This window comes from Dendropsophus ebraccatus, chromosome 5 (genome assembly GCF_027789765.1).
Source record: "Dendropsophus ebraccatus isolate aDenEbr1 chromosome 5, aDenEbr1.pat, whole genome shotgun sequence".
Classification (NCBI taxonomy): Eukaryota; Metazoa; Chordata; class Amphibia; order Anura; family Hylidae; genus Dendropsophus; species Dendropsophus ebraccatus.
The window spans coordinates 30,674,628-30,686,723 of NC_091458.1; the positions used below are offsets into that span (position 1 = coordinate 30,674,628).

At 43.5% G+C, this 12,096-nt stretch overlaps 1 protein-coding gene across 1 annotated transcript in view; it reads left to right on the forward strand.

Annotated features, from left to right (window-relative positions):
* Positions 1-12,096, forward strand: part of DDX10 (DEAD-box helicase 10) — a 161,055-nt gene that overhangs the window by 4,462 nt on the left and 144,497 nt on the right. Inside the window, exons 2-7 of the mRNA XM_069969768.1 lie at positions 2,650-2,710; positions 3,157-3,287; positions 4,584-4,742; positions 6,662-6,782; positions 7,949-8,138; positions 11,639-11,765. Of these exons, the coding sequence (XP_069825869.1) occupies positions 2,650-2,710; positions 3,157-3,287; positions 4,584-4,742; positions 6,662-6,782; positions 7,949-8,138; positions 11,639-11,765 (789 nt within the window). The remainder of the gene's footprint in view (positions 1-2,649; positions 2,711-3,156; positions 3,288-4,583; positions 4,743-6,661; positions 6,783-7,948; positions 8,139-11,638; positions 11,766-12,096) is intronic.

Here is a 12,096-nt window from a genome sequence, read left to right on the forward strand (position 1 = left end):
TATAATGCCCCCTGCAGTATGCCCCCATATATTAATGCCCCCATATAATGCCCCCTGCAGTATGCCCCCATATAATGCCCCCTGCAGTATGCCCCCATATATTAATGCCCCCTGCAGTATGCCCCATATAATGCCCCCTGCAGTATGCCCCCATATAATGCCCCCTGCAGTATGCCAATATGCACCAATAGTTAAAAAAAAAACAAAAAAAAAACAAACCATCATACTCACCTAATCGGCGCTGTGTGTTCTCCCTCCTCTTCAGGCTCCGTCCTGTGAGCCGCGGCGACTGAACCTCCGGCAGGCGTGATGACGTCACATCATCACGCCTGCCGGAGAGGTCACGTCCCGGCCTCCCATAGGCTGCTGGCATGAAGTGCCGCGGCCTATGGGAGTCAATGTCAGAGCAGGACGCTGACAGGTCCTGCTCTGACATTGTGCGCGATTGAATGTTTCGCCCGCTCACTGTGTGAGCGGGCGGAACATCAATCCATCGGCATATCCCTAGAAGCTGCGCGGCCGCAGCTTCTAGGGATATTAAAGGGACAGTTTCTAATTTCCGACCGGGATCCCGCGGCACAGCTGGCGGGTTCTCACGGCACACCAGTGTGCCGCGGCACCCCGGTTGGGAAACGCTGTTCTAAAGAGTCTGTGAGGAATGAGAGGTGGAATCTGATTGGTTGCTAGGGGCAACTGAGCCAGTTTCACTTTACACCATGTTTGCTAAATCTCCCCCCATTGGGTTTATTCTGAAAGTCCAGTTTCTCATTGTATGTATGCCAGAAGACTGTCGGAAATATATATATATATATATATATATATATATATATATATATATATATATATATATATATATACACGAGTATTGCATCGGATTTTGCTGACAAAAATTGCAGCATGAAATCTGCTGCAAGTTACCCTAAGAGCCATTGTTATTTGAGGCTACGTTCACATGAAGCAAAATATGGCTGTATTCTCAATATAATAATGCACTCTATTGAAGTCAACGGGAAATTGGCCAGCAACACACACGGTATAGAATAATGGTAATAATTGCTTAATATTGATTACAGCTGTCCAAATAAGAGAAGAAACGTGAAAAACTCTTCTCAGTGAAGATACACCCTGTGAGTTACTGGATGTAACTGCACTGTAATCACTTATATAATGTGCAAAGTCTGTGCACCACTGCTATCTACTTCTATATGGGCTAGTGTATGGGGGAAATACTGATCTTCATAGTGTATTTTATTTAGTCATTGCATGGGGGTATAGGTCATATTTGTTTGTAATATACTGGCAATATTGGTACTGCATTTTATTTAAAAAAAAAAAATAGATTTTGGCAGATTTAATTTATTTTCGATTATAGCATTCACTGTGTACGTAAAATAAATGGAAGTAATGTAAAAAAATAAAAATAAAAATAAAGATATTCCTTTATGGCTTAAAGTGAAGCACTTGAGGCATGCCGACCCACCCCCAGTGGGAGGAAACCCCCGCCTTTCTATGACCCGACTTCCAGTACAGGGGTGTAAGTTGCTATTACAAAAAAAAAAGCGCATTTGTTCTCTTTTACACATCTGATTTTACCTTCTTTGCTTCATGGTTAAAAAAAAACTAACACTTTAAGGCTATGTTCACTCAACATTCTTTTATGAAAACACAACACAATGTTTTGAACAACAGCCATTGTTTGGTACGGACTTAAAAATAAATGACTTGACAAGTGCTTCCCACCGTTGTGTTTTCATTTCAATGCAGTTTTCAGTGCAACAATGGCTGTTTGACACTCACTACACTGGCCGTGCCCAACAGTGGCCGTTGTCCAAACCTTGTTTAGACATAGTCTAAGGGTACTATTACACGGAACGATAATCGGCCGATTATCTCTCCGTGTAATAAAGACAATGATCAGCCGATGATCATTGTCATCGGCTGATCGTTGATATAGGTTAAAACCTATAATTGTCGGGTACCGACCGCGCACCGCTACGTGTAATAGCAGTGCGCGACTGACGATCTACATTGCCTATCCACGCTCCAGGGCTGCTGCTGGGGTCCGCTTCTCCCCGGGTCCCGCGTGCTCTAGCTTCAGAGCGGCCTGTCAGCTGACAGGTCACCCAGCCAATCACAGGCCGGGACTGCCGCGGTCTGTGATTGGCTGAGCGGCCTGTCAGATAGATACGAACGCAATAGCGAAAAAATAGCGAAGAAAAAACTATCGCAAATACGATAATAAGTAACGATTATCGTTCCATGGAAATGAGTGAACTTTTTCAGGTCTTTCGCAATAGTGGTCGTTTGAGATCGTTAATCGTTAACCATTATGCGAACGATAATCGTCTGGTGGAATAGGGCCCTTAGTCTGTCATTGGATGAGCAGGCATTTCCTATGTGTAGAGAGGAGAGCAGGAAGCGCTCAGCAGTGGGGATCACCATTAGTGGGATGTCAGGGGCAGGATTCTTTTATAGTATTTGAGGGAAATAATCTCAACAAGCTGAGAAACAAGGATGGTAATGGCCATGTAGCCCCTGCATGTGTATAGTATCTATGTATGTGGAGATTATTTTTTATTGCTGATGGTGAAGAAATTTTTTACTTTAAACTCTATTATTATTATTATTATTATTTTTTTTTTTTTTCAGATTAACCCCAATGAAATAGTGAAGTTTTCAGACTTTCCCTTGTCAAAAAAGACTCTGAGAGGTGAGTCTCTGGTTATTTTCAGACTGTAAATGTTTTATGAGGTATTTTAAGTGTTTGTGTGTAATCTTTCTTGGGGGATGGGGGGTGGGAGGAATTATAGGTGTTGCACAATTCCTATAATGCTTGGACAACCATAGATATGGCTTCTGCTGACCAGGTATGATAGCAATTTTAGTTTTGCAACAGCTGGAGAGCTGAGGTTCGCCATTACTGGTATTGCCTGTCATTCTCTGATTGGGTGTCTGATACACTCGGCACATCACCCACATACAGAGCGAATGGAGTTGGAAGCAGACGGCGCCATACATTGTGTAGTGGCCATACTGGGTTAATACAACATAATAACTATCCTGCATATAGTATTACTCCTGGGAAACCCCTTTAGTTTGATGATTTTGAAATTTCTGTGTACTTTGTAATTTTTGAACCTACTTTTCTGTTTCCAGGTTTGGTTGAAGCCCAGTACCGATTGCCCACAGAGATACAAAAGCAGACCATAGGCCTAGCCTTACAAGGGAAAGACGTCCTTGGAGCTGCGAAAACCGGATCAGGGAAGACTCTGGCATTTGTTCTTCCTGTAAGTTATTACTTTTTATTATCATCATGAAGTGTATTGGGTTGATTTTACCCTGCTTCCTCCATGCATGTTCAATGTACAGAATGCGGCGTCGGAAAATGTCACGTCGTGTACTATAAACTTATCTATAGCCCCCTATTACCTGACAGAGACCACAAGTGTGTTCTTTTGGTCTCTATTTGGGTGTTTGCTGGATTGATATTACATAGACTTTTGTTCTATTCCATTTAGCTTTTACAATATACATTATTTTAACCCAGGGCCTTATGTATAATAGATGCCTTCTCATAGATATACATCAGGGTGTCCCCAGTGTATACCTTATACAAATGTTATGTGGCTCAGTGTGAAACCAGGTCTATAAGAAGCCTTTAAGTGAACCTGTCATCATAAAAAAACACACAAAAAAACTTGACTTTTGACATGTCATAAAGATATGCTAAAGTTTCGATCAGTTCGGGTCTGAATGTTCAGATCCATACTGATCAGGAAAACAAGCGGGAGAGGACCACATTGCAGTGCATCCACTCCCCCCTCTGTGAAAAGAGCCATAAACTTATACTATAGACTTACACTATGAGCCTGACTTGTCACGTGACACCGAGCTGAGATCGTTCTCACGATCTTTACGGGTGTGAACATACTCTTCGCATGTCTTTGACATGCTCCACTTCAGCTGCTGACTGGCTTGGTAGAATCTGCAATGTCTAGAACCTGGAAGCAGAAGCACAATAGGCACAATACCCGCTGCATTGAGGAAGCCAGTGAGGGGAGTGTAGTATATATTCCACAGTATAGGGGTTAAAGGAGAACTCCAGGCTGGGGTGATTTTTTTGCAGAGTGCTGGGGAGGGGGAGGATGTAAGAAGTAGCATGCTCTTACCTCCCCCGCTCCAATGCTGGTGCTGGTATCATGCAGCTCCAGGACTGGTCGCTTCTGGGTCTGAGTGGGGACCTGGGATGTGATATGCCAGGCTCGCTCATTTAGTCAGCGGCTGAGGCGGGACCCTGCTACAGTCATGGGCTGGCTGAGCAGGCCTGGCACGTCACGTCCCGGCACCAGTGCTGGCACTCTACCAGAGATCACCCCAACCTGGAGTTCTCCTTTAACTAGCTGAGAGTGCTGGGAACTTCATTGATCATAAGCACATAGGTGAGTTGTCCCGAGTGATATGCTACCGCTCCATTCATAGTTGCTGTGGACTTCTGGACACCACTGATTGCTAATTTTATTAATTATCAATCTGACAAAGGTCACGTGTAGATGCCAGTGTGTATTATATGTCACTTTCTGCAGGCGCTGGAATGCCTGTACCGGCAGCAGTGGACAGCGGATGACGGACTCGGAGTCCTTGTCATATCCCCCACTAGAGAACTGGCTTATCAGACCTTTGAAGTCCTCCGGAAGGTGGGCCGGGTGCATGAGTTCTCTGCAGGACTGATCATCGGAGGAAAGGTACGCTTCCTTATTATCTGTGTGCTCATGCAAATCCAGAGTCTAATCCTATATGTGTTTAGAATGTAATGAGAATCCCCGGTCTTATCAGACTCACTAACAATGCACGGTTTATTTTATAGAATTAGCACGCACTTTCCTTTTGTGGAATTTGCACAGAAAAGCAATAAATTAGACCGTTTAAATGGGGTTAATCCACCTGCAAATCTGCTGACACCTATAGGAAATCCTAGGTGAATCCTTCTTATAAATAGATTTATGATGTATGAAGATACCTTAGCCTTCCTGCTAAGCAGCCAGGATCCATGTAGTAAAACTGTTCCTGCTTTTACCATGATTAATATGCAAAAAAAAAAAACACTCTAGAGACAACATCAGAGTCTCAATTCAGTGAGCTAGCCAGACCTTCCTCCGGGAAGGAACAAACAAGCCAAGGAATGTCTCCAGTCAAGGAAACCACCCAAGCAAGGTATCCATCCACAGACAGCTGTTTCGGGGTATTTGCCCCTCATTAGTGTGGAGTAGGTTTCTGGCTAGTGGGAGCAATGCCTAGTAAGTGCATGCAAAAGGATGCTGGTTGACCTCAGGGAGATCAACCAAAAACACCACATATTTGCATATTTGATTTCCCAGGGGGCAATGTTCTAGAATACACTGACGTCGAGACACATCATGGTGTCTCTGTGCTGTTTTTGGTTGATCTCCCTGAGGTCAACCAGCGTCCTTTTGCATTCACTTACTAGCATTGCTTCCACTAGCCAGAATCCTACTCCACACTGATAAGGGGCATCGACAAAAAAAGGATTGTAAAAGAAGTGGTCGACAGGTTTAGTATGGTTCACTCTAAGTTTATTAGATGTGAATTATATACAAGTGAATACATGCCCATTCTCATTTTGTGGATATGTTAACACTATGTTTACAGTTTGGGGTAAGGAGGAAGTTCCTTTTGGGCCTTGCCTGACAACTTAGAGGCGGCTGGGTCAGGCGTCCCCTACACCAGGCAGCGGTGGCCTTATGCTCACTGGCGTTTGATAACTGTAAACGTATCTCCAGTGTGGGAATGGGCATGTATTCACTTGTATATAATTCTCATCTAATAAATTCTGTTTGAACCATACTAAGCCTGTGCACCACTTATGTCCAGACACCCTTATGAGTCCCCCAGGTGCTGCTGCAATACCTGGGAACCATATTGCTCTTCTGAGTCTAGATCGTCATATGGTGATCTTGGCTTCGCTCTGTATAACCACTGGGTCTGTAATATGGTATGGTAATCTAGTACTAATATGCATAAAGGAAACTAAATGTTCTGTATACCTCACCCATATTCTGTGAGCCTTAAACACTTTAGTACTAAGTACTAAAGTAGAGTATAGTGCTGTGACCTCCCCCCCCCCCCCGATATGGGGGCGGGGCAGTGTTCCTAATGGCCTAACCAGAAACTGCACCGGAATGGCACCACGGATGTAGCTATGTCTTTTACCTTTATCCTTGGTGCCATTCTGGTGCTGTTAGTCTTTGCTCCACGTTATGGTGAGACCGTTAGTTCCCCTTTAAAAGTTACTGGAAATGACTGAAATGATTTAAGATATCTATTGGTTAATTTGTAGATAATTAACACTACTTACATTTTACTTATTAAGGCTTCATTCAATGCTTTTGGGCAGAATTTTGCTCCTAAACACACACACATAATACATCTACAGATCGTGTAAATAAATTACTATAGAAAAAACATTATATATATATATATATATATATATATATATATATATATATACACACACACACATGCATATTTACTTATTTTTCATGTATTTGGGTATATCAATGAAATGACTATAGAAGGACCAGTATTTGCTTCTGTCCTCATTTATTTTCTCTTGTCCTTTTGTGTCCTTCTTATTATTTTGTAGGACTTGAAGCAAGAATCCGCTCGCATTCACCGCACCAATATTCTGATCTGCACCCCTGGGCGTCTGTTGCAGCATATGGATGAGACGTCCTACTTTCACGCCTGTAACCTCCAGATGTTGAGTGAGTAATGGTGCACCTCGTCTGTTTATACAGTTTTATAAAGATTATTACACAGGTACATAGAAGTATGTGAAGGGGTATTCCATAGTTTGGGCAAAAAGCTTGAAAGGCTCCAGGGACATTAATCACGAAGGAGCAATGCTAACCCTACATCCCAAAACATATAGAATTACCGTTCTATATCACACTGTTGCTCCCTATGTGCTGCTTCTCAGAACAGCAAGAGTGGCCAGATCTTCAACAGTAGCAGACTACAGTTCCCAGTTCACTTCAAGGGAACGTGTCACCTAAGTTTTATTTTACTGATTAGAGTCAAATACTAAAAATTGTTCTTTTATTCTAATCTGTTTCTATTTTCTGACAGTATTTTTTTTTTTAATTTCCCTTTTTGTACATTGTTATGGGGCCTGCCTTATTGCCTGGGCTTTTCTTAAAGGAAAAGTCTGGCAAATTTTTTTTAATTAAAGTATTGTATTACCCCCCAAAAGTTTTACAAATCATCAATATACACTTATTACGGGAAATGCTTATAAAGTGCTTTTTTTCCCTGCACTTACTACTGCATCAAGGTGTCACTTCCTGGATAACATGGTGATGTCACTTCCTGGATAACATGGTGATGTCACGACCCGACTCCCAGAGCTGTGCGGGCTGTGGCTGCTGGAGAGGATGATGACAGGGGGACACTGAGGGACACAGGGCACTGGAGGGACACGGAGAATCCCTCTGCCATCATCCTTTCCAGCAGCCACAGCCCGCACAGCTCTGGGAGTCGGGTCGTGACATCACCATTTTATCCAGGAAGTGAAGCCTTGATGCAGTAGTAAGTGCAGGGGAAAAAAAAAACACTTTGTGAATTTCCCGTAATGAGTGTATATTGGTAATTTGTATAACTTTTGGGGGGCAATCCAATACTTTCATAAAGATTTTTGCCAAAACAGCTCAGGTAAGATGGCTGCCCACATAGCAATGTACAAAAAAATATAATTAGAAAAAAAAGTATGTATAATTAGGAAAAAAGAACATTCTAGTATCTGGCTGTAGGTAAAAAAATATATACATATACATATATTCCTTTAAAGAAAGCAACGTGAGGAGAAATTCCTGTCAAAGTAGCTGGACATATTTCTGCATGAATGTGACCTCCTCCACCGCTCTCGTTGCAGTCCTGGATGAGGCTGACCGCATCCTTGACATGGGTTTCTCAGACACCATGAATGCAATTATAGAGAATCTGCCGGCGAAGCGACAAACTCTGCTCTTTTCTGCAACCCAGACAAAGTCTGTGAAAGATCTTGCTCGTCTGAGCTTGAAAGACCCTGAGTATGTGTGGGTGCACGAGAAGGCAAAGTTTAGGTAAGTTTTACTCAAAAAGTCCATGTCATTGTAGTTTTGTATCATTGGAATATATGCCATAAATATCCTATTGCTCAGCTATCTGGGACTCTCAAATGTCCAAGCAAGCAGTAGTCCGCTCCCTGTGCTGTCATTCTTCATTAAATAGTCCCTGTCAGTTGAACAAACGTGCATAGATCCATACTATAAGGGAATGTAAATATATCTTATCAGACAAAAATGCTTCCTTGTCCTGTTATCAAGTATCTTTCTCTGTCAAATAGCTGACTGGCATGGTGCCAGGTGTCAGACCTCAACTGATCAGATATTGATGACCTTTCATCATTGTAGAGGTCCACAGTGATATTTCTTATATCAGCTATTCTTTCAGGTAAATCACACTACGGGGTTGTCCACTGGATAGGTTATGGTCATGAATAACTAATCGGCAGGGTGCAGACACCTGGAACCCCAACCAATCAGCTGTTCACTGTGTAGCGCTCGCACTACACAGAGAACAGGGAAGCGGTTGGCTCCATTCACTGTGTGGTGGCCGGACCTGGTTACTGCAGCTCTGATTCTGTTCACTTAAATGGGAGCTGAGCTGCAGTTACAGGTCGCCACAACTACACAGTGGCTGTGTAGTGTGGGTGCTGAACAACTGATAGGTGGGGGTGTCGGGTATCTACACACTGTCAATCAGTGACTGGTGACCTGTGAATAGCTTGTCAGCATGTTTTGCTCAGAAAATGCCTTTAACCCCTTAGCGACCCATGACGTATCTGATACGTCATGGCGCCGCGGGGGGTGTTCAGAGCGGGGTCCCGCCGGGACCCCGCTCTGAATGGCGCTGATCCCGGCTGACACGTGCAGCCGGGCAGTGCCTCTGTTAGCCGGCGCGGGTCCCGTTGCCGCGCCGGCTAATTAAGCACTTCAATGCAGCTGTCAAACCTGACAGCTGCATTGAAGTGCTTTATGCACACTATCCCTGGTGTCTAGTGGGTCGGATCTCCCCCCCACGATGCGATCGCGGGGGGGAGATCCGTTCTTCTGGCCGGCCCGGGTCTCAGCGTCGGAATGACGCTGATCCCGGCTCGGCAATAGATTGCTATGGCCTGCAGCAGGCCATAGTAATCTATGACCGATCTCATGGATCTTTGCTGTGTATATACACACTATTGATCTCTATGAGAGATCAGTGCTGTCTATATACAAGCCCCCCAGGGGGGCTTCTAGTCCATGTAAAAAAAAAAGTTAAGTGTTTTTATTAATAAAAAATCCCCTCCCCTAATAAAAGTACAAATCACCCCCCTTTTCCCATTTTATAAATATAAATTAATAAATAAACAAATAAATAAACATATTTAGTATCGCCGCACACGTAATCGCCCGAACTATTAATTAATCACATTCCTGATCTCGCACGGTAAACGGCGTCAGCGCAAAAAAATTCCAAAGTGCAAAATTGCGCATTTTTGGTCACATCAAATCCAGAAAAAATGTAATAAAAAGTGATCAAAAAGTCATATATGCACAATCAAGGTACCGATAGAAAGAACGCATCATGGCGCAAAAAATGACACCTCACACAGCCCCATAGACTAAAGGATAAAAGCGCTATAAGCCTGGGAATGGAGCGATTTTAAGGAACGTATATTTGTTAACAATGGTTTGAATTTTTTACAGGTCATCCGATACAATATAAGTTATACATGTTATATATCATAGTAATCGTAACGACTTGAGGAACATGCATAACAAGTCAGTTTTACCATGGGACGAACGGCGTAAATGCAAAACTCCCCGAAATCAAAACAAATTAGTTTTTTTTTCAATTTGACAGCGCAAATGATTTTTTTCCGGTTTCGCAGCATATGTTATGGAAAAATAATGCCTGTCATTGCAAAGTACAATTGGTTTCGCAAAAAATAAGCGCTCATATACGTCTCTAGGTGAAAAAATGCAAGCGCTGTTGACTTTTAAATTTAAAATGGAATAAGCAAAAGCGCAAAAACGAAAATTGGCTTTGACCTTAAGGGGTTAAGGGTAGCTTCACACGTACCGGATCAGCAGCGGATTTCACTCTGTGAGTTTGCTCCGAAATTCGCTGCGAATCCATGTAGTGTAAAGTAGAATGGATCACATAGACACGGCAGATTTTTTCATTCCGCTGCCAGCATGAAAATTCCGCTGCGGATATGTAACCCCATAGAACTTCACACTACATGGATTCGCAGCGTGAAATCAGTGTGAAATCCGCTGCGAATCCAGTACGTGTGAAGCTACCCTAAAGGAAGATGAATACCTTTGTATGAAATTTGGAGACCATCTGCACAACTAAAGGGGACTTGCAAAATAACTTGCTGACATCCCTTACCTTACCAATCGCGCCTCTGTGCTTCTTTTTCCTGCAGTTTTTCTTTAGTTTGATTAAGATCGAATGTGCAAACATGCTTGTTAGGATCATCCGGGGTGGCCTCAGGAACCTGCGGATGGTTCCCCTTTAGAGTGTCACTTACTGTCTTAACATTTGGCAGGTCTGAGACAAATGTCACAAATTTGCATTGTTTGGGATCTGGGTGCTAAGACTCCAGGATGAGTCTGGTGAAGCTAGTGGAGGAGCACTTCTCTCCCGGTCTTGCTTCAGCAGATGGTTTTTACAGTAAGGGCCAACCAGAGAGTAAAGCACTCCTGGCTCGTTTTAGCCATTAGTGGGGGGGGGGCTGAGCACCCAGACCTGACTGATGATGGAGTAACAAAAAAACAAAAAAAAACAGATAATGAGACGTCCTTAATTCTAGTGATCTAGGTAGAGTGAGTATCTGGCTTTGTGATAGCTCTGATCCAATGTCTGGCCTGGAGTAGTTGGGATGGTCTTCACTATAGCTAAAGTTGGCATGATTTATGGGGTTGGCATTATGTGGCTCTCTCATTAATGTGGTCATATTTTAACTTTTTAAGGGATGGGTGCAGCTGTCAGCCTCCCTCCTCTGCCGCTCTTATCTTGTTGTACACAGCTCCAGATGAAGCTCTGGGCTCCGGCTCTTAAGTGACAGCCTAATCTGGAGTGTGCGGCTCCAATACATTAATACTGTGCTGAATAATTAACCCCGACAATTACGTCGTCCAACTAATCACCGGGCAGCCAGCCGAAACCACCGGCCTGTGCATCGTAGATCCCAGAAGGAAAAAAGGGGAATATTCTATGTGTGCGTCTGTCCAGAGGGTTTTATCCTGGCCTTTTGGGGCACTACTAGTCCCAGCGGCCTTTATTAGTCCCTAAACTTGCAGTGAGGAGAAAGACTGGCAGAGAAGTGCTTAGCTGAGTTCTTCTCCTGGCTCACTTGATGGTGAGAATGTTTGATGTGAATCAGCTGCATTCACATTCCTTTGACTCCAGAGCTGAAAGCTCCCAGCGTTCCATGTCCGATTTATGTGAACACATTCTTGCTCTGTTGCTTTCAGAATAAACCTTTGTATATCCATATTTGCTGACATCTTACGTACGGCTTCTTTTTTAGCACCCCTGCAACGCTGGAGCAAAACTATGTCGTGTGTGAGCTCCCCCAGAAGATAAACCTTTTGTTCTCCTTTGTGAGGAACCATCTGAAGAAGAAGAGCATCGTCTTCTTCTCTAGCTGCAAAGAGGTAAGGACACTGAGGGTTAGCTGGTATATTGTGGAGACAGTCCTCCTAAGGCAGGGGTGTCACACTGCGGCCTGTAAATGTGAAGTCCTTATATTACTTGATTATAGGGGTAGTTCGGCCAAAAAAATTCTTTCAAATCAACTGGTGGCAAAGATATGTATATTGCTTCTGTTAAAAATCTCCAGTCTTCCAATACTTATCAGCTGCTGTATGTCCTGCAGGAAGTGGTGTATTCTTCCCAGTCTGACACAGTGCTCTCTACCGCCACCTCTGTCCATGTCAGGAACTGCCCAGAGCAGTAGCGAATCCCCATAGAAAACCTCTCCTGCTC